The sequence below is a fragment of the Pyrgilauda ruficollis genome, unplaced genomic scaffold (genome assembly GCF_017590135.1).
Source record: "Pyrgilauda ruficollis isolate IOZ18807 unplaced genomic scaffold, ASM1759013v1 scaffold88, whole genome shotgun sequence".
Lineage (NCBI taxonomy): Eukaryota > Metazoa > Chordata > Aves > Passeriformes > Passeridae > Pyrgilauda > Pyrgilauda ruficollis.
In genome coordinates this window covers 2,010,157-2,034,150 of record NW_024530821.1, presented here as the reverse complement: position 1 = coordinate 2,034,150, position 23,994 = coordinate 2,010,157, and the positions used below count along the sequence as shown (strand labels likewise).

Sequence of the window (23,994 nt, the reverse complement as noted above, 5' to 3'; positions counted from 1 at the left end):
ACTGAACAGGTTGGTACTGATCTGCCTCAGCATGAACTAAGCACAAAGTTCTGCTCCCCTCCAAAAACACCCTAAAAAAATTATAATAATTACTTTTGAAGATCAAATGGACACTTTGAAAAATGATTTCCAAGTTAAGCTATTATTTGGCTCTAGGGGTTCTGAAGATCACATTATGCATTTAATGGGGTGTGACACATATTTAAGTGTCATTACATTTTTTTCTTGTTTATGTCACTTTCAATCAGCTGAAGTCTTTTTCTACATATTCTTAAAATGCTCTTGGCTTTTAAAAATTTGTAATTGACCTTTTCCCAAACTGAAATTAAAAAGGGTCATAAACAGTAGATCAGAAAATGAGAAATTTGCAAGTTAATCAAATTAAAATTCAAGACGAGTTTTAATTAGGCCTTATCAATGTAACTCAGCAGTTTCAAATGTTAGCATAATAGTCTTTGCACAGAAAAAATGCAGTGTAAGTCAAGCTAATAAATAAATATATAAAATGCACATAAAACAACAGAACTGAGGAATTAACTGAAGTTAAGAGAATGTGATAGGAGTAGTGAAATTTGGGAAGTTTATCTCTATGTCTTGCCTGTGGTTTCTTCAAGAGGCTGCTTCACCTGAACACTCTTTAAACTGGTAAACAGTGCTTTAATAATTCTGTTCCAGCTGCTGATGTGCTTTCAAAGCAGCCATAACCTACAGGAAACGCAGCCTGTAAATTCCACTTTTATTTCTACTGAAGACCAACAGAAGTCTTTCTACTAAAACACTACCAGCATTATGGAGTAAGCATATTAAACAAATCAATTACATTGCACAAATAAAAGTATTTTGCACTTTTTCCACAGAAAAGATTCAGATAAGATTCTATTCTGCTCAGCACTCCAGACTGAGGACTGGCAGCTTCTGCTTAGCATTGTTTCCCTTTTAGGTTTTTATGATTTGTTGCTTCCTGTGCCACATTGCAATCTATGTAATTCAGGAACTGTCTTTATGATATATTATGTTTATACAGTGTGTAGCTGATCAAAGCAGAAGGATTTAAGCACAGCAGTAATAATAACCACAATAAATGTAGTAGAATTTAAGACTCCTAAATCCCCAGGTGAGCTCGATTCTTAGTAAGAAAAATTACTGCAGTCTTTACTTGGGTCTCAGATCAAGAAAGGATGACATGCTACCCAGTCCTAAATGTAACCAAAAAGATGAGAAAGGCTGTGAAATCTGACAAAAATCATCTGTACTGTATCTCATTTCTGTTATACCTGAGATTTGCTTTAGTAGTCAATATTTTGAATATCTCAAACAGGAGTTTATGCCCTTTAAAATATAAAAATCACAAAAGATAGCCAACTACATCCAGAACAGTTCTGTCACCAGTCTCACAGTAAGGACTCCAGGTATTTTTTGCCTCAGGGATGTCATAATAAAACTCCAGTTTTTCTGATACATGGTATGGTTTATTTACCATCTATATTCAATATTCAGGGAAATAATTTTAAGATAAAGCGAAATCTCTGCCTGTTTCACTGGATCCATGCCTTGCATTTCTCCCACACCTCTGAGTAAGCTTCTTTCAGCTTTTTGTTACTCCACTGTTTCTTTTCAGCATGTAAAATCTTTGTGTCAAGCCCCAACCTACAGCAGCTGAAAACTCTGTCCTGGTCCTCTGAACTTTCACAGCCTCTTTGCCTGCTGGTCTTTAGGTTCTCAGCCCTACAAATCCTCTTCCAGACTCCAAGGTAAGAAATCCCCATTCCAGTTACCAACTTTTGCTGTTGTTTGAGTGTGTGGGGAGGATGCTTCTTATTTAGTCCATACCTTCACTTCTAGCACAACTGAACAAATCAGACTCGTGTGAAACAGCCATGAAAATCATTCAGATAATTCCCAGCTTCCTGCTGGTTCTCTCCTGGAAAATGTTAAAAGACTTTTCTTTAAAAAAAAAAAAAAAACAAAACCAAACTTTCTTTCCAGTCAAATATATTTTTATGGTGCATAAAATCATAACCTGATTTTTTTAATAATCTGAGCTGAGAAGACTATTCAGTAAAAGGTAAACATTCATCAGAGGGTGGCATAATCCTGAGTGTTAACAGGAATATTCCTGAGTGTTAACAGACTTCACTTCCCCAGCACCTGTGACCCCCGAAGCACTCATCAGCTTAATTTGCAATCCCCATGCACAAGCTGAGGTCGCAAATCACAGTGACTGGAGTTTATCATGATGTAATTACCCTGGTAAAATTACATTGACTCAGTAGCAAATGTCTTCAATTACAATTAAATTACAGGGACTACTCAGTAGCTTAAACAGATCTTCTTGACAGGTTTGCACACTGGGAAACATGACTAATGTAAGATTTCTCTGGATACAGCACATGGTGTGCTGATGGGATTTTTTTTTTTTTTACATTTGCTGACTACTCCCACAGTTTCAGCACATTCCAAACCTGCAAAGCCTCCTCTTACAGCACTAGCTGGAGCAAGCAGCTGATAGTAGGCACCAGAAAAGCCTCAAGACCATTCAATAAATGCTACTCAAATAGGTTTGACACGAAAAAAACCTTCAACAGCTCTGTTAGCCTGGTCCCATCCTTTCTTAAACAACCCTGAGGACTGGAAATCACTGCCTTTGCTTCCTGAGGCAGAGATTTATTGGTCACTACTGGACACTCACTGGAGGTGTGTGGGGTTTGTACTCACCCTTGCACTCTGGCCAGCAATGAGCTGGTCATCCTCAGTCTGGACACTCGTTCGGCTGCGCACGTCGTAATCCTCCTGCTCGAAGTCTGAGTCGTCCTCGAGCTCCTCAGGGGTCTGGAGAGAGACACACAAAAGCCACAGAGAGGAGATGATGAGCTTAAAAAGGACACAGACCAAGTCCTCTGCACAGTGAGCTCTTATTTCATTGACTTCCAGCCCAGGAAATGCTGCTCCGTTCTCCTCTGAAATGAATTTGTCTGCCCCAGCAGTCAGGAATTGAAATTGAATTGTCTTAAAAATTAAATTGTTTCAACCCTAGTTTTCTTTACAAATGGCATTTGTCATTACCTTGCCACAACTTTTCTTGCTGCAATTTCTCTTAACTCTGTTAATATGATGAATGCAGTTCCAGGAACAAATATCCTTTGGAAACACTAACAACTGGAATGCAGTATTTCAAAATAATGTTATTTCATATATAAATGGACACTAACACTATTATGTTACTGGAAACTACATGTAATCTTCAAAAGAGAAAATAAATATCTGGGAAAAAGCAACTAACATCCTGGAAGAAAAATTTATCAAAGCAAATAAAAGATTTCCGATTGAAAGAAAGTGTAAATTATGTCAACTGGCTTTGAAACAAACATGAAATTCATAATCTGTGTAATCTTGTTAGTTCACATGGTCCTTTTCATACAGAACTTTGGAATTTAAATCATTCCCCAGCTGAGACCATGATGTCTCCACTGCTGACGCTACAAATGATGGAAGGGTTTCTTAGAAGATTGATTAAATCAAGTTACATATTTTCAGGCTTCAGATTGTTTAAAATATTGGAAGGAGGGAGAAAAAAAAATAATTGATGGATGTGTTAATTTGGGGTTTTTCACCTTCTAGCAAAAAGTTCTGAGAAAAAAAAGTCCTTATTTATATACAGAGAGACAGCCTTAAAATCAGTATTTAGTATGATATTTAATATAGATGATGCAAAAAAGTGGAATCTTTAGAAAGACAATTATATTCCATTTAATGGTTGAATAGCATCTGGTACAACAGCCTGAGTAAGTTCTGTGGGTACCAAGCATGACAAAGGTAACAGGAAAAGAAAACCACAGTAACTGCAGAGAAATCCTCACCTTCCTGGACACCCATCACCCCCAGTGACAGCCTGGAAGACCAAAGCACTACAGAAGAAATCATCCAGGCTGGCATTTGGTGCTTGGAGGCAACGTCAAGTTTCCTAGCAGAGGTGCTAATCACTGCCAGTTGTCATTACAGCTCTGTCTGGGGGATGCTCAGTCACCAGGAACGGCTCCAAACCCTCTAACGTAACGCAGAGGAGTCTTCTGGTGATATTTCTGTTCCAGCCTGGCTTCCAACACCAAGTGCACATCCCTGTTTGTAGCTGCACAGTGAAGTGCACAGGATGGGGAGAGTAAAACACAGCCATCTTCGTGTGACTTGGAGAGTATGAAATAAATGTGTGCTTTGGTGCTGAGCTGGAGGAAGAAATAACCAAGTGTGACAGTGTGGTAATGATACTCGGTCTGCACCTCTGAAGAGAGGCATGCACAGAGAGTGTGTGTAACAGGCCAGGCAGGAGAGGAAGTTCAGATGAAAAACGAATTTACCTTCTCTCTACTGTCACAGGTAAAACAGAAGGGTTGGTACCCATCCAATGGTCTTGTTTTCCAATCACCTCTAATCTCTTTGTTTCCTCTGCTCAGCTGCCCGAGGGCAGGATGAGACCTTAAAATCTGTCATAAAAGCTACAAGGAGAATCCCACAATTCCCTGAGCAAAGAGTGTTTTCTATCACAAGGCTCAGCTTTTCTACTGCCTAGGCTTTGCTGTTTAGAACAAGAACAGGGTGGAGAGCTTCAACAAACCAGCTGGCTCTTCCCCATCCTCCAAGTCCACTCAACGAGCCAGTTTCAGTGGTCATTGTAAAGCCAGTACCCTTTCACACCCCAAATATACTCCTCCTAGTTTCTTCTGTCTCCACTTTTATAAATAAGAGTATAAAACATAATGTGCAGTCCTTTCCAAGGTTTTCATAGTTGAAGTAAAGATGTAATATTCAAAATATTACATCTTGACATGGTAACCAGTAAGGACATGAGGCTGCCTCTCAAAACCAAAAAAATATTCTTAAAATTCTATGCAAGGACTTATTCTTGAAGAATTATCCAGGAAAAAATGCATTACTGTTACTGTCTGGCATTCATGATCTTGAAATCTGTGGCCTTTAAAAGACTGAAATTTAATGGGTATAAATGTTGAACTTGGAGAAAATGTAGTGCAAACCAAAAGGGCAAGTAATGCAACTGTTAGCAATATACTACAAGCACAAGACATCTTCCTATTTCTCCTCTGTACAAGTGAGATCTAATTCAAAGTGATCTTTCAGATTCACTCTTTTCATGTTTTCAAGTGTGGTGAATTTTACACTCTTATTTTCTTCCCCAAACAGCTGCATTTTGCATTAGGGTTAAGAAGTGGGATTAACTTTTATCTGTTTGCTGCCATTTCAAACATTTTCACGTTTTTCACTGTTGCACCATTGCTTTGTCTCAGCTGATCCCCTGGAGATGCAGCCCATATAAAACAGAGTCTCCCTTCTGTTTAGACATAAAGGTACAAAAAAAAAATATTGAATTTGACTTAAAGGACTACTCTTAGCAAGGCCTTCTAAATACACCAGAATGACTCTAATTTCTGTGCACAACTAACAGGACCTTGATATTTAAAACCTTGTTTCCAAGACAACAGAGTCAGAGACTTCATTTCTCTGAGCTGGAAGATGGAAAGACTGATTCTGTCTTGCAGACACCTGGATTTATGGTTACACAAACATAGGAATCACAGATCTGAGGTTGGAGACAGCTTCCAAACAGAGCTGACAGCCACCAGTGGCAGAGGAAGCTCAAGTAATATTCAAAACTAATGAATTTCATGCACTGATTGATTTCAGCAGAAAAATGGACCATTTCCATAATTTTTAATCTGTTTTATAGCACAAGCCATAAGAGTTCCCAAGATTTTTTTTTCAAATACAGTATCTCTACTATACACAACATTCATCTAACTTGGAGGAAGTCTTCCAGTGAAGAAGAATTTTCACAATCCCAGATAAATCACACAATAAATATATGCTTTCTCTTTAAAGATGCATGTTTTATTTCTAATATGAATGTGGTGAATTTCAACTTCCAGGCATTGGAATATATATATATATTTTTAATATCTCTCTGGCTGTTTGATTGAAGAGCTTGCTGCGAACAAAATATCTTCCATCTATGTCATTTTTTTAATGTTTTGTGACTGCAGTATGAAAATGTGAATTATACAAGTATAAGTAATACAATGGCATATATATGCAGATTTATAAATGCTATTTGTTTCATATTTCACCAACTCAAATGTACTTGATGAAGATAGAAACCCCACTTTGCTATGCACTTAAAAATTGTAAGACACAATTACAAGAATTTCAGCACTGTGAACACCAAGTCAAGCTGACCTTGTAATGAGAGCAAAGACTGAAGAGATGAAAAGATACTCCCCTATTTTTTACAATGAAAATTTCCTCTAATTGTAGAAGACAAGGAGAAAAAAACCCCAGACTTTACAAGTTGCTTTTAAATCCAACTCCATGCTATTCTGTACATTTGTTTTGGTACCACTGCAGCCTGAGTGACTCAGCTGCAAGCAGCACCTGAGAGCCTCAATCAGAGACACTCTCTCACTGCAGGTCTTCAGTTGTTTGGTGATTTACAGTAAAATCTAACACTTCAAATTCAATCTGAGGAGCAGCAGGCACTCAGTGGAAACACTGGACCCCACGACACCCTTTGGAGACAGGATGTTTCAAAAGATGATGGGATTCTGCATCAAATCTGGTTTTACAGAGGACCTGAAATGTTGCAGCACTTTGGATTTCACCCCCACCCCAGTGGCTGCCCCAGAGGTGATGGTGGCTAAACCTCACAAGTCAGGCAGAGGAGAAGAGCTTTAATACACCCAAACAGTTGGGGCTGAGGACCCCAAAGTCATTTTTGCTGAGGTCTTCTCCCAAGGAGAAGAAAAATCCCTTAATGATAGAATAGAAATGGAGTTAACAATAGAATGAAATATCCTGAATTGGAAGGAGCTCACAAGGACCATCAAAATCCAGCTCCTGGTCCTGCACAGGACATCCCCAAGAGTCACAACTTGTTCCTGAGAGCATTATCCAATTGCTTCCTGAATTCTGTCAGGCTTGGTGTGAGAGACTGAAACGATTAATGGCTTAAACATTGCTAAAAAAGGCCTTTGCCATTATGGCAAAATTGTATAAAGAAGCTGTGAGCACCAAAGCCCCATTCAAATGTGCCTCCTGAGGGGAACTGGGCCTTGAGTTAAGCCACCTGATGGGAATTTGAGCAAAGGTAAAGGTGGTACTATTGTCCAGGTCTAAAGAGAGGTGTAGGGAGAGCTAAACAAAGCTGGGGGAGCAGAATCAGTGTGGTTTGATGGGGGGGAAGAGAGATTTTGGGTGTGTGACACAGGGAGTGAAGACCCACCTTATTAGGCACCCCCAATGTAGGTAACAATGTGCTCTGACTCCATGATTCAGAAGGCTGAACAAATGTTTTATTAAGCTATACTATAATATATTAATACTATATTAATACTATATTAACACTAATACTATATTAAAACTATAGTAAAGAGATACTATACTAAAGAAAAACCTGTGACCCTTACCAGACAGTCACAACACAGCTTTGACTTAACTGACCAATCAATCCAAACAACCATCACCAGAGTCCAATTAACAAATCACTCTTGGTAAACAATCTCCATAACACATTCCACATGTGCCAAACAACAGGAGCAGCAAGTAAGGAAAAGAATTGTTTTCTTTTCTCTGAACTTCTCACTGTCTTCCCCAGGAAAAATCCTGGGAGAGAGAATTACGTCTCTCTGTGTTCAGAGAATGTGAATACCACACCACCCTGCCTTTCTCAAACTGGCTCAATTGTAAAACCCACCCACCCCGGGGCAGCCACATCTACAGGACATTCACATGAGGGGCAGCAGGGGAGGGGTCAAAAACCATCAGAAAACCATCAAAGAGCCCCAAAACACTGCCAGACTCATTGCTGAGGCCCTGCAGCAGAGAACTGCACATGATGCAAAGTGATGCCACAGACCCAGAGTCTGCTGTAACAGAGAGCTTCAAACTTGTCCCCCCAGGGGAGGCACCAGGGCCAAACATACATTACACATTAATCTGTGTTTTGTGGGACCCTCACCACTGAGAAGACCAGAAAAAGAAGATCAATGAGATGCTGTCAGGATCCACAGAGTGGTGATATTTTCTGCTTAATCTGTCATTCTTTTTCTCTCCCATCCTGCCCCTCTTTTTCTTTCTCTCTCTCTCTACCTCACACTAGTGATAGAATCCATGTGATCAACTTCAGCGATCCACAGAGTGGTGATATTTTCTGCTTAATCTGTCATTCTTTTTCGCTCCCATCCTGCCCCTCTTTTTCTTTTTCACTCTCTCTACCTCACACGAGTGTTAAATAGAATCCATGTGATCAACTTCAGCATATGGTCTTGTTTGCACCTTAACACAGGCAGAGGCATCTCTCTAACAATCTTAATAACGAGATCTTAACACCTGGTGCTGTGACCACTTCCCTGGAGACCCTGTTGCAGTGCCCAACCATCCTATGGGTGAAGAACCCTTTCCTAATATCCAACCTAAACCTCTCCTGACACAGCTCCAGCCATTCCCTCGTGTCCTAAGGTGCACCCAGAGTGCATCTCCAGGCATCCCCCCCAAAGAATCAAGTTTACAGATGTTTAAAGTTTACTCTGTAACATGAACTAAAACATGGCATGGACATTGGCTCCAACAGTGCACTCCTGATCCAAACAAATGTAACACTCAGGTTGAGCAAGATGTCTCTAAAGAAGAGGTTGCTAATGGCAAAGGCCATGTTTAAAACCAGTAAATAGCAGTTAAGTGGCCTTGGAGATGCATAAGAATGAGAAAAGATGCCATTGTGAGTCCTCCAGACTGTAGAGAGGGTTTCTGGCCAATAACTGAGGGAATTTCATAAGCAGCTGTGAAAACACAAAGTGCAATTTCATCCCTACACCTTAATAGGAAAGGTGTTGGAATGAAGTAATTATTTTCTATTTTATTTCTAGGTTCTATAATTATACTCTTAAATTCATTTTTACTACTTCTTAACTTGTGGAAGAGATTTTTTTTTTCTGTATAGATAATAATAATTGTCCTCAATGAAAAAAATGAGTCTCCTTTCTCCTCCAGAGGGGCAATGAATTCTCTGCTTTTGAGGGAAAAAGAGAAGATCACAGACTATCCACCCTTTCTTTCAGCTTACTAAAAGTAATAATACCAACCAAAATTAATTTAAAAAGTGGCTTTATTTACTCTCTGGAATGAGGGGACTCATCTCAGATAAATTCAATCTTTCACAGCTTGCACACAATCACTGCCTGAAAATAATTGTGTCAGATGCTCTAAAAAGTTTGCAAGGTTGGATTTTTTCATTTTTTGCAATTCTGAAAAAGTTTTACCACTTCAATTAAAGGATGCATAATATTTGACAGATTATTAGGTGAAAATATTCTAAAGGCTTTTATAGCCTCAGCCTTTAATTATACATCCCATTTCAGTGTGAGATGTTCAGATGGAAATGTTAAAGAGTATCTCAAAGTGAAACTAATTTTGTTTTCCATAGCAAATAAGGTTCTGATTCAGCAAACTCTGGTCTGTATAAGCTTTTATATGTGGATTTTTCCAGTTAACTCACATGGATAATGAGTCCATTTATGTGCTTTAGTTCTTTGCCTGGGTAAGGAGTATTACATTGAGCTCCATAAATAAATTAATTGTCTGAAGGCAAAAATAAATCTTCCTAATCTGGGCAAACAGAATTCATTACCTCATATCATACAATGGGTGGAAAGTCGTAGTGATGTAATGGCAAAAGTAACTTGGGATTTTCCTAAGGAGACTGAGAAGCCTGAATGCCAATCTGCTCTCCAGGTACACAGAACAGTCAGGCAATGACAAAGGGAGTGATCGGGTCTTCAAAATTCAAAATTTAAACTTAAAAACATCTCACCAGGATAGACATCTCATGGCAAACTCTTGGGGATAACTCTGATGTATAGAGGGTTGCTGGAAGATGGAACTCTGTGTAGGGGATTGGAAAACCTGGGTTTGTAGGAGATCCCATCTGATGATTGAGTCTATGCCACAATCACAGTTTGAAATGACTAGAAAAGATTAAAGTGTGCTAAGCAGCTGTTCTCGTCATAAGAAAAGTGCAACTTTTTTTTGGAAACTGTTGTTACTGACTAAGGAACTGGAAAATCACAGGGAGAACAGAGATCCTTCACTATGCAGATCTTTCATTTCCCAGAATCATGGAATGCTGGAATGGTTTGGGTTGGAAGGGACCTTAAAGCTCACCCAGTCCCACCCTCTGCCATGGGCAGGAACAACTTCCACCAGCCCAGGTTGCTCCAAGCCCCATCCAGCCTGGCCTTGGACACTTCCAGGAATCCAGAGGCAGCCACAGCTTCTCTGGGCAAATTGTCCCAGGCCCCTACCACTCTCACAGGGAAGTAATTAAAGATTTCCCTCTCCTTCCAGGAGAGCTGCCAATCCTCTAACACTGCACTCCCAGAGAACAGGATGGGTTTGCCCCCACCACAAGCCATGACTATAATTCAGGCCACCTGGGATGAGCACTGTGTATGAGAATGGAATTTACGTTTGGCAGTTATGAAATTAAGCCTGTCAAAAGCTTTTTCTGTAAATGTTAATACATAGTGACAGATGACTAAAATGGAGCTATTTTGGAGTGTTCCAACTGCCTGAAGTCTTACATCAGTGCCATAATACACTCACAACCACAAGTGCACACTACCTGTTTGCTCAAAGGGATCAGTTGATGTTTCAGCCCTGTTATTTGCCTCAACATTTCCTCTGTGATTTTCTCCATAGCTTTACTTGTACCTGGCTTTCATTAGGGCAGATTCAAGGTAATTTGGGTTTCAAATAACATTTTCAGTTGCTGAAGAGATGTCCAAACCAGGTTTGGTTTGCTGTTTTTCTTTTTTAAATCTTTGTCTGCTGACTAAAGTGAAAAGCAACACACACCTACTATCACAATAATGATGTTCTGTGGTGTCTTTTATTTGTTTGTTTATTTTATTAAAAGATGTCTAAGCAAATTGAATCAACTGGTTAGTCAACACTGAAATGACACTTTTTTTACCTCGGTAAACATTCAAGACCATCCCTGCAGCAGCTCACTGGAGCAGCAAGATAATTTATTCATTTAGATTTTTACCAGACCTACCTCACATCCCAGGCAGCACATATACATTGGGAAAAAAACTCAAATAAACAAAAAATCTACACAAACTTTGAAGAGCTTGGCAAATTAATGCTATTACCATGGAAACAGTAATGAAGTTTGAATCTATTGGCAGTTGTGATCAAAACTTCTAGCTGATTAACATACAAATTGTGATTCATCCACTAAATAACCTCATCTCTTTATTTACTAATTCTTTTGTTGTTGTATATACTTGTTTCATGCATGTTTCAGTGTCAATCTTTTCTGCCTTATTACAACACAAGGCTGATTCCAAGCAGCTTTTGCATTCCTCTTATCCATGACACCTCCCTGTAAACCCCAACTTTTCCATCCCCAGGTGCTTTACATACCCTGATCATCAGGACAGCTTTCCTGATGTCCCGGACTCCATCGTAGACCAGGCGGGAGGCGTCGATGAACTCGTTCTCCTCGAAGGGCTGGGGCACGTTGGCACTCAGCGCTTCAATGGCCACCTCCACTTGCTCAGCAAAACGTGGCATCACTGGGTTAAACACAAGGAGAGGCAGCAGGATTAGATTTGTGTTCTCTCCTGAACACTTTTCTGCTGCTCTGGGGCATGGATAATTTCCAGGAGGCACGGCACATGCTGCCCTGGAAATTCCCAGGCACAGGGAGGCTCATGGATGGGTTTGTACCCACCCTGCCCGTGGACAGCTCTGGCACTTTATCTAACAGCATGGAAATAACCATCCTTATATTCTCTCCTCCAGCTGTGCAACAAAGATTAGAAAACTTCCTTCCAAAACTGATTTACTAACTTCTAAAAGGCTGCAAGATACCTGAGCAGTTAGTAAAGTTAGTTTAAGAGCTTTACAACCTGTAATGAGCACAGCAAATATTTGTATCAAGTGATCAAAGCCAACTGTAGCCATTATGCCTGCTAATTTACATAATTTACAATCTTGCTCATACTAAATAATAATTTTATAAGGGACAAAATGCAAAATCAAGGATATACTTTTGTGAAGACACCTAAATGAATCTTCTGTTTCTTCACTATCACCATGTTTATAACACAAGACAGCCATAGATATTGGCTAAAAATATTATAAACTGTGGTATGAACTTATTCAATATAAAAATTAAAGCCATTTTTTACTTTTGTAAATGGTTTCAGAGCATTGCTTGAAGCAACAAGAGACTTTTCTTTAAATTTTGTGGAGGATTCCTTTGAAGGTATAATCACCTTCTGCACATTGTGTTTGCAGGAAAATAACTCTTCCCCAAATCAGTCCTTTAACAACTGAAACCAAAATCCTACAAACATGAACATCAGGTCATACTGACTATACTGCACCTACATTCCTGTACTTGTTTACTCCTCTTCAAAATTTTAACATTAATATTGGAGGACAAACATAATCAATGTTTCATTAGAAACCTGGATAAAAAAGATGCAGTTGGATTAATTTTTAAGAATTTGAGGAACTAGGGTCAAGTTTAAGATTTATAGATAGCCATCTTTTCATCATATTCACATCACTTTTACTCTAGCATTTAGGTATCCAGATCATGTATCACAGACTTTACTATTTTGGCAATATAATTAGAAGAACAGGAAATTATTATTCCCACAACAGTTATTCCCTATTTTTTGTTGTTAAAATATTACCTTTTTTGCCCATCTTTTCCCTAAACCCTATTTTTAATACACTTATTGGTAAACTGAACCCAACTGATGAATACAAAAGGGAATTTCCAGTGTTTTTTTCTTCAAGAGCAGTGACATTCTTTCCCAGGAAGTTCTACTGTGATAGGAAACGTCATTTTCTTCTTGACTAAATGTTCTTAAATTTATTTTACAGTATCTGCCTTAAAGTAAAACCACAAAAACCCATGATTTAAGAATAGTTTACATTTTGAAGAAGTGGTAGCAACCGTGAACTCAAACTTTCTGTTTCTGGCATTTAAATATTATGCATTGGATGCAAATGAGGAAACCTTTAAAGGGATATAGTGACTCAAATCCAGTTTATACATCACTATACATATATATGTAGGTATATATATATATCTGTCCATATAGACAGATGAAAGAACAGATTTGTATTTTCCATGCAGATAACGTTCAGTAAGTTCCTGGGATACACTGGAGAAACAGGAAAAAGTGACAGCAACAATAGATTTTAAAAAAGCAAACATTAACAAAACATTGCCAGGCAGAGGGGAAACATTTTAATTAGAAAAGGAGTTTAAGAGAGATGAAAGTTTTGGAAAGAGTATTTAATAAATGCATATATCAAATTGCCTTAATTAATAGAACACTTGAAAGTGTAGTAGGAGACTAACATGATTGCATAAGGAAGTCTCAAGACTGAATATCAAAAAGCAATCATTAAAAATACAATCTAAACAAGTAAACCTAAAGAATAAAAGATAAATTATTTTGGGTTGTTGGGATAAAACAATCTCTAATACTAGAGATGCGATAATGACAACAATAAATAAAAAAAAAAGGAGGTAAAGAACCCTAATATTTAGGGTTAAATTAAATTTAACCTTAAATTCCTGTCTAAAATTTCTTAACTAGCAGAGGTGGTCAGGTATTTGATATAATTAATAATAGGTGCAACAGGCCTGAATTAGGAATGGGCAGTTTGAAAAACATCTACATAAGCAAGTTTATCTTTTACATATCTGTTCAAGTTAACAGAGTATAGTAAAATTTACACTATAGTTAAAAAAAAATAATTTAAAACAATTTCTGGGGAACCATTTTTGGGGAACTCAAGAAAAACATTAATGGTGAAAATTCCAGGGATTTGGAAAAAAAAAAAAAAAAAAGGAAGCACTTGTCTATTTTAGATAAAGGTGAATTGTTGTGGTTCATTCTGGGGGGGCCACCCCGGGGTGTCCAAGGTTCTTGTAAAGGTAGAGAAGAAAGAAAGGAAGATTTATACTGTATTCAACATAGTTTCAGTACCCAGAAATAAAATTAAACTTGACATGGAGCAATTAACATTTAATTATCTGTAAATAATCAGCAGATGCTGGACAGGCAGCAGATTTGTGGCAATAAGTTGCACCAAGCTTTTACAATATTTCCCCTGACAGGGCAGTGATGGGGGGAAAGCAGATATGACACAGCTGGATTTGTCATGGCCACATGTGACATTCTTAGAAGAAAACAAGGGAAATTTAAATTAAATGGTTGTAAGGTGGAAAGTTACACTTTATTCATATTCCTGAACACGAGGTATTCATTCCTGACCACATTTATTACCTCCACTGGGTGTGGAAGCTTCTCTGACCAGTTCTGATTCTGCAGACCTGGCTATAATTTAGTCCCTAATTTAAAATATGACACATAAACATTATCTGCTCTTTCAAAATGGGAATAGATATGAAACTGCTTTATGATTGCTTGCTTGCCAATCGTATTTTAACATCAGTGCTCACTTTTGATTGGACAAGCAAGAAAAAAAACACCTTTAATAGGGGGCTATTACTTACTGCTTCTCTAAGCATATGTTGTCATTTAATGCAGTAAAGTTTTTGAAAATAGAAAATTGAGTGGAGAAATGTATTATTCTCCAGTTAATTTTATTGAGCTCCATAAAAAAAAAAAAACAAAAAAAACAAAAAAAACCAAAAAAACCAAAAAAAAACAACTCCAGTCTTTTTTCTCCATTATTTACCACACAAAGAAGGATATTCCTGTGCCAAAGGTGAAAGAACCACAAGTAAAATTCAGGCAAAGGCATGCATTTGAATCTGGAGTTAAAACTTGCAAATGTATCAGACAGAGAATGATTCATTTATTATGCACAGAGAAATTGGCTATAAATTTTAGATTCAGAAGCAAATCAATACTTCTGGGGGAAAATTAAACATTGGTTTCTTAGTTTGAGCTGTGGCCTTGAAAACAGTCACACATATGCTTAGACTGAAAAATGTGGTCCATTAAAATCTCTCAGCCTAACTACATGAATTAATTAGGCACCTGCATAAATGTTGACAGAATCAGGTCCCAAGTTAATAGCAACACTTCTAATTCATTGACTTTGTCATTCCAACAAAATAAAGACTTGAAAGCCTTTCTGTGGATGAGTTTCCAATGGCACAGAAAGCAAGACCAATGCCAACAAAATCTAGGTTGAACGGCTGCTGGAGAAAAATCTGGAATCAGAGAAGTTGAAATTACTTCCATTTTATCAACTGATTAATTCTTTTGAATTATACTCTTTTTTTTTTTTTTTGGCTGATGCATAATAGATATCCAGCATATCATCATGTGAATTCATGCTTTGATCAAACTTGCATTTTTTGTGAACCCCTCTGTTCCACAAAGAAAATATTTCCTCTAAAGCTCTTCTTGTTTTTCTCCCACCCACCTATATCTCCTACATTTTAAAGTTATCAAGTAATTATCTGTTTCCTAAAAATATATTTCCTGTTGACTTTTTCTCCCATGGCAATCAGTTTGTGCTGTGATTTTAGCACTTAGAAACATCACTGCAAATTTTGTTTAGTGATATGGGAACAATAAGATCCCTGATAGACAGAGAAATGCTAGGTTACATAATAAAATTATTGAGATAGAAATTAAAAAAAATGTTTGGGCGTTCTTGTTCGTAGAATTAGAACAAAAAGTTTCATTAATATGCAAGATTAAATTAATGCCTTGCTGATTTATTGTGCTTTTATGGCCTTATTATTTAGGAACTTGAATTCCTCAGAATCTTAAGTAGATGTGAATGTTCAGAAATGTGGAAAGGGATAATTAAGACACAAAAAAAGCAATAAAGGTCAAGGACCCTTCAGGTGCATGGGTTTCTAATTCTTAGTAGCATCAATGGGAGTGAGGAAATTTATCTGGTTTTGTCTCACATCATACAACTGAAAGTTTTAAATCTTTCCTTACACCAGGCAGAGGACACTAGATGCTTCCATGAGACAATTAATCACACCTACCCTACGCTAAAGACTCAGGTTCAGCTGGATAAAATTCTGATTTTCCTCTGCCCACTGAACAGAGAGGGAGGAGTTTGGCTTAGACCAGATGTCTGCTTCAGAGAGCCAAGTTTAGGCACAAATCAACCCCAATTGCACCAAATCCTGGCACACTTTTGCCTCTGAATCAGGCTGAGCACAAGGTGGCTCCTTTCCATCCCAATCTCACTGGAACTGAAGGGTTCCCAGGGGTCTCATCTTTGGGGCATTTTTCTGGCCAGAAGACAATTTTTGAAGGCACCAGCAGAACTATTTCTTAGAGCTTCATTTTGAAAAGACAAGCACCTGACTCTTTTTATAATCCAGGAACTTGGATCCAAGGGATCCTTCTCAAAGACCAGGAGTTGTTCCCTAGAGCCAGATTGTCCTCAGACAAATCAGATATTTGAGCAGCAGAGAAGTGACTGCTCTCCTGTACCCACTGCACCCAGCTGTGCCTTCTGGCTGGCCCCCATTTGTTTAAGCATTTGTATCCATCCTTAAGAAAACTGATTTTCCCTATGCCATATTGACAGAGACACATCATTTAAGGTGCCAATCACCTTATCTATGTAGCCCCTAAATGGCTATAAAAATCTGGTCAGTTGTGGGTAGGATTATTCAAGAATGAAATGGCAGTCTAAAGGTTTGGACTACTAGGCTGCTAAAAGTTTCAGGGTCCCTGAAAATGTCTGTGCTTCTCCTAAACATCATAGTTATTTGTGTCACGTAAATCAAGAAAATTGTCTAGAGTGACAGGCAGGATTTTAAACTTAAGGTTATCAGGGGAGATTAAAAAGAAAAAAGAAAAAAAAACAACCATGAATGAACAATTACACTACAAAAAAAAAAAAAAAAAACCCCAAAACAAAACAAAAGAAAAAAAAAAACCCAAACAAAACAACAACAACAAAACATCCCTTAGAAAAAAAGCTCAGCCATTATCCAGATATAAGAGGTTTTAGTATTAAACATTCACAAAGTTACAGCTTAAAAATGTCAGGGGTCTGGATGAAATTTCTTCTGTTGGTTTTTGTGTTTGCGTGGCTTGTTTTTTGTTTCTTTTTTGTTTTGTTTTAATTGTTAATTTACTTAACTGAAGAAAGAATGCAGTCTGCTGGGAAATTCAAGTATTTAAAACAGGTATTTAAAAGATCATTCCTAAGGGATATCTGACATCCTCTGTCAAAGACAGCACAGTTTCTCAGTTTCATTTGACAGATGAATAAGGAATGAAATATACCTTATTTAGCTCAAAGTGTTTGTCAAAGTCTGTTTCTAAAAGAACTGTACATTCCTTATCAGAAGATTCTAAATACTTCACAGAATGTTTTTAAGTCCTGGTCTCATATAATTCACATTTCAGTCATGACTATTATATTGCTAATTGAAAAGAAAAAGCTTTGTAAAAGTCTACTGAAACATTACATAACATTTCTTAAAATCACAGAAACATTTGGGTTGGAAAAGATCCCTCAGATCTTTTCTGATGAAGCCCAACCCTTAACCCAGCACTGCCAAGGCCACCACTGACCCCTGTCCCCAAGTGCCACATCCACACAGCTTTTAAATCCCTCCAGGGATGGGGACTCCAAACTGCCCTGGGGAGCTGTGCCAGGGCTGGACAAGCCTTTGGGTGAAGAAAACTTCCCTCATATCCAATCTACACTTGCTGTGGCACAGCCTGAGGCCGTTCCCTCTCCTCCTGTCCCTGTTCCCTGGAGCACAGCCCAACCCCCCCGGCTGTCCCCTCCTGTCAGGAGCTGTGCAGAGCCACAAGGTCCCCCCTGAGCCTCCTTTTCTCCAGGCTGAGCCCCTTTCCAGCTCCCTCAGCTGCTCCTGGGGCTCCAGACCCTTCCCCAGCTCTGTTTTGGGTATCAAACCCTGTGTGTCTCACACTGGTGAAATAGTTAAAAGTCAGCTGTAAAATAATGAATGATGAATATCCACACCCTATAGCAGTTTGCAGTGAACACAAGACTTTCAGGAAGAATCAGCCTTCACTGCCAAACACTGATCTAGCCATGGCCCATAAAAACAAAATTCTCAGGCTTCCTTGAATTTATGGCCAAGTCCTGACCCTCTGGCCCATTTGTGTTAAGTCTTCTGCCACTTCCCAGAAGGCTCCAACTTTATCTGTGGGTTTATGCAAGCCGGCAGATTGATGTGGAAATGGAAGAAATGGATTTGCTCATGCGCAGCCCAGGTGAGATGGACATTACAGAAATCAATGGCACGTCTGGAGCTGTGGTACCAAGTGTTGGGAGACAGGGACACACAAACCAGAGGGAAAAACTCACCTTCAGACTTTGTCTTGACTGAACTCCTTTCACAGGAAGATAAATGTCAGGGCAGAAGTGCTGTTTGCATCCTGGCCAGCACAGCAGGCCAGTGATTAAGGACAGGTCCATCCCAAAGTGGACAGAGGAGGGTAACAAATGTCAGCTGCAGGGACATTTGTGTCTCACCAGTTTCAGTATCACTCTCACCTCTACCTGAGCTCACACTGTAAGCACCCCCAAAACATTATTCCTGCCAAACAGAACACCCTTCAGGTTAATATTTCAAATGAAAGCAAACTTTACATAAAATTCCCTCAAGAAAGCAGTCTCATGCTGTTGGACACCAAGTAGGTTATGTAAAAAGCAAACCACCCTTCCTGGCTTAGCTAGAAGTTTGTGTGTATCAATATGTAGGTGTGTGTAGGCAAGGGGATGCAAGGAATACCAGTGCTTTTATTTTAAAACATTATTGTACAGTTCACACTTGTATTCACAAAACATTCTGTTGGGGTTGGTGGATGGATATTGACTCCATTTCTCTGCCTATATTTTCTAGACCTGGTAAATTTCTTCCTACTTCCAACACCACCCTCCTGATTAAAAAAAAAAAAAAGGCTTTTAAGAGCATGAAATATTTTTAAGAACGCATTTGAACAGTGACTAAATAATACTGCTTTATGAAAATGGGCATTTCTATTATATTAACCCACTATTCATCATAGAAGGTATCTGGCACATCCAAAATAGATAACCCTGTTTTTTTAAACTGTCATTGAGTTAATTCACAGCTAAATCTTTAATTTATTGATTATGCAATCCTGTAAATATGTATCAATTTATTGATTATGTAATTTAATGATTATGTAATCCTTATCTTGACCTTCTTCCATTTCTGGATGGTATTTAGATAGTGGAGAACAAGTGGAAATATCTCCTTGGGGTATTCAGTGAACATCCTCCTATAAGCACAGCCTAACATCTTCAGCATTGATGTGAAGCTGTTGAGCATGGAAAAATTATTTCTCAGCTGCCCATTAAAATGCCACAGTTTTTCTGAGACAATGAATTAGCTCAGAACCTTTCTGTCCATGCAGATAATACAGATTTAATTGTTCCATTTACCTAGAGAAATTAAATAAAAACACCTTTTAGTTTTGTCTTTCTCTCCCAACCAGCCCAAACAGCATTTTCCTTTTGGCAAACCTTGCTGCTGCCTGTTCACCTGTTAATGAATGCACTGTACACCAACCACGGTGCCGGCCCTGAAGTGACACAAGATTTCCCTTTCTGCTTGCTGAGAAATGATCACTTGTGCTTTGCCTTGTCACCAGCTCTTAATCCATCAAAGGCTTGAACATTCACCCCATGGTCACCTGGTTGCCAAACAGCTGTGGGTGCAGCATGTTAGGAAAAGCCTTTGAAAATCTAGATCAATTACATTCTAGTGTTCTTTAGCACCCTATTCCATTTTTAAAAGAGAGAAAAAGAACTAGCATTTCAGCTTTGAGCTACAGTGGTGATTTATTCATCCCTTATGTCTCATTTAATTGCTTTGTAATGCATTTTATACTATTTCTTAGTGTATTCCTCTGTATATTGATCAAAGTTTCTCTGGTTAAAAATGCTTTGGATCAAACCAAGCAGTAGTGGAACACAATCTTGGGTGTTCTCTGGTCCTTTTGTAAAATACCTTTTCTTTAATAATGCATTACATTTTTCTTTTGTTGGTGGCACCTTGACCTTTGCATTTCAGTTTAGCAAAACTTTAAAGAAAATGCTACAGTACTTTGCAGAATAAAAGTCATAATTTGGTCAGAACTCCTGGATAAATGATTTCATGTACTCAGGATGATGGTACCCATAAGTTTTACTATAACTACCTGAACTCCCATAAAACATGAATTTAACATCATTTATTTTTAAAATAGGCTCCATTTCACATCTTTTACCTTTCCCTCAGATTCAATATGGGTTGTTTTTTTTTTGATTACAGCTATGCTTAAATTAATCTTCTTGCTTCTACATTTTGTTTCCCTTCATATCACTGCTGAAAAATCCATCTTTCCCACATTTTAGTATTAGGTTTGATAACATCATTGAGCTGCCTTTTCCTAGTGATAAATATCTTTAAAGTTTGCCCTACTCACACTGATAAAACTCTCACAGGCTTATTGCTGAATTGCCAGTAGTGCTGATTTTCAACCTCAGCCCATTCTGATAAAGACAAAATAAAACAAATTGCGTCAAAACAGAAGTCGGAGTGACCTACTTAAAACCAGTGAGTTACAAAGTTACTGGGATATTTTTAAAACATGCTAAAAGCTGAAACTCCAATTTCTGGTGTGAATCAGACGATTTCAAATTTCCAGTGTCCCTCACAGGAGTAACCCAAGTAGTATGGTACTTGCAGTTCCAGGATGGGTTCCAGACAGCCCAGTGCAAACTGGAGCAAAAAAAAAAAACCAAAAAAAAAAAACCAAAACCAAGCAATTGCTGGGAAGTTTTCACAGTCTTTCCCAGGCAGTTCTGGTCCTACTTGTTCTGCTCTTATCCCTTTCATTTCCCATTCCCTTCCTTTCATCACAACCCTGCAATTTCTAATCCAGTTTTCCCAGCTTAAACCCAACTCTCTTGGCCTTTAAATAATGCCATGGCTTTTTCTCCTTCCTGAACCTCAAAAATCTTGGAAAATGGGATCTGGTCTCATTGTCTGTTCCTTGATTTCTTTCTTGGGACAATCATTTTTATTTGTTTAGAAGCACAGGCTTCTTGTCTTCACTTTTTACGTCTTTTGAAGTAACTGCTGAGTACACTTGAGTCTCCTCCTCAGTGAAGGCAATGGGAAAGTCTCAGATGGCCTTGGCCACTCTGGGTACTGAGCAGGATAAGGGACCTCAATATTCAAACAGCAATTCTGCTCTGAATCCTCTTCCTTCCCTTTCCTTTTGCCATTATCCTTGCTTTTAACTATTTCTTTCTTCTCTTTTCCTTTCCACCCTTCTCTCCTTTCCCCTGCCCACCCCCCCCCCACAGACAACTTGTGACAGGATGATTTCACAGCTTTCTACAAATCTGAATGCCAATAAAACATTTACCAGAAGCACCCAAAAAAACTCAACCAAACAGACAAAAAAAAAACCCAAAAAACAAAGAAACAACATTAAGCCACCTCAAAGCTAACCAATCAACAAAATAAAATTCAACACTGAAGCTCTGGTTTACGCGTAACACGAGTAACACCCACTAAAATCTATGAGTTTGGTGTTTGTTCCCAGCAAGCCACATCAACTCTGTGGTTTTATAGATTTCATCTTGGATTTATAAGAAGATCAGTAAGCAAGAGCTAGGTTTTTGGTGTGGTTTTTAAAGGAAATGAAAGTCCTCTATTTTAAAAGTGTGTTAACCAGTCTGTCACTCCCTAAAATTGCTGCCAGAGAAAAGAATCCAGTCCCTATCAAGTACTTGGCTTTAAAGGCAGTTTGCTAGACAGGCACAGGCAACAAAGCACTGAAACAGTAAAAACTCCACCCCATATATTCCAATGGCTGTAAATTAAAACAACAAACTAATAAAACCTGGAGGTGAGACTGGTTATTGAAGCCATGTTTGCAGCTTCTCAGAAACTATCAACATCATTTTCATGAGAGATTAATTTTCTCCCCCCTAAAAAAAACAAAACAAAATAAAACCATTATCAAGGTGCTTGTCTTTCCAAAACACTGTATCCATATTTCTCCACTATGAATCCAACCCAAAACTCACAGACCACAGTGAAATCTCTGGAAACAGAGGCTTAACAGAGGTTTTCCTTTTCTAAGTGGACAATTAAAAGCAAATAATAAGAGAAAGGTAATCTGTTTATTTCTTTTCCATCATAATTTAAATAAATTTTTCCCAGCTTCCAAAAGCACTTCATTAAAAATTAAATTAAGGTCAGTTAAAGAAAACCAAACCAAACAAACAAACAAAAAAAGGGAAGGAATAAAGATGAAAACAGTGAGATGTTCAGGACTGTGCTTCTCATACAGATTTTGATGTGCACATCTGTGGGTGGAACCTGAATCCAAATCAATCCAAATCAATCACTGCCATCACTCCGAGTGGAATGTTATCATATTCCATTCGATAACATCTGGGCAGGAACTCGAGGTGAGGAACTGAAAGGATATTGGAATAAATGCATGGATCCATAGGTACCCAGATCATGGAGTCACTGAGGTTGGAAAATACCTCTCAGACCATCCAGTCCAGCCATTCCCCCAGCACCACTGTGCTCACCACTGTACGCTGTCCCCAGGCGCCACAGCCACAGGCCTTTGGAACACTTCCAAGGATGGTGATTCCAGAATGGCACAGGGGGACTAAATTCCATTTTAATCACTTTATTCTAAGGCACAGTTAATTCTACTTCTTTTAATCATACAGAAATCATAATCAATGCCTTTGTAAATGGCCTGAAAAGCTGCAGATAGAAATTGTGCTCCGATATTAATGATTCACATTCACAACTGGCAGCAATTGTTTAAGCTTCATCAGCTTCATTGAATTTGGGCCCACTCTGTTCCCTGATCTACTGCTACACAATTTGTACATGATATAAAGTTCTTAATATTGTAAACATAATATTTTCAATTTTTTTTTAATACTCACAAGTTTATTTACATTTTATAAAATAAAAAAATAACTAAAAAACTTTGACTTGGAGGAACAGGGACTTGTTCTTAACTATTGAATCCCACCATTAACACATTGATATTGTCAAGATGCACTCAGTCCAGAATTTATAGCACTTAGTTATAATTCAAATTATATCAAAAATTGAGTTGAATATGGAATATAAGTATTTTCTGTGAATATGATTGATTTATAAAATGGCACTTTATACCTGCCCATTAAAAAATTTTAATAAGAAAATTTATAGAATGTTGGGTCACAAATTTTAGCTCAATATAAAGCTCAAATATACATTTTGTTTTGTTTAATAAAGAAATCTTAATGGTAGGAAGAATTCTTCATAGCCCCTCCTTGACCAAAAGAAAGTTTTAACAGAAGAGTGCAACAAAATATTTTTCCACATCAAACTGGCAAGATTATTTTCCTTCTGTGAATTCATAAAACCAGCTCATAAACTTTTAAAAAGGAGCAAAATTTACAGTACTTATTCCACTGATCTCTTGTTGGGTAGTAAAAATAGGCTGACATTAAACTTGGGGCTACAATACCACGAGTAATATTTAATCATCCCCAAATCAGTTTTTAGCTTATTTTGTTGATTCCTGTTCTCAGAGTGAACACAGAGACTGCAGAGCTAGAATACTTTTTTCTTTTCCATCTCACAGGGCAATTCCTGGGTTTTTAGTCCAAAAGCCACATTTGATGTGTCCTGAACTGGTGCAATATTCATTTGTTTCTTCTAAAATAACCTTGATGGTTTTAACCTCAGATGAACAAGTGCAACGAGGCAGGGGAGGATCAGCTCACTTCCAGACACCCACAATTCATGCACCTCCATCCTCCCAGGGCACCTGATCAGTGTGTGGAGACCCAGACTATGAAGTCAATGAAATTTGGAGCATGATTCACCCAAAACCACCCAAATCCACTGTTTTCAGATGAGAGCAC

At 38.2% G+C, this 23,994-nt stretch overlaps 1 protein-coding gene across 1 annotated transcript in view; it reads right to left on the bottom strand.

Moving 5' to 3' along the window:
- Positions 1-23,994, bottom strand: part of LOC121364719 (catenin alpha-2) — a 401,992-nt gene that overhangs the window by 34,923 nt on the left and 343,075 nt on the right. Inside the window, exons 12-13 of the mRNA XM_041488185.1 lie at positions 11,488-11,639; positions 2,716-2,829 (exon numbers count right to left, since the gene is read on the bottom strand). Coding sequence (XP_041344119.1) covers positions 2,716-2,829; positions 11,488-11,639 — 266 coding nt within the window. The remainder of the gene's footprint in view (positions 1-2,715; positions 2,830-11,487; positions 11,640-23,994) is intronic.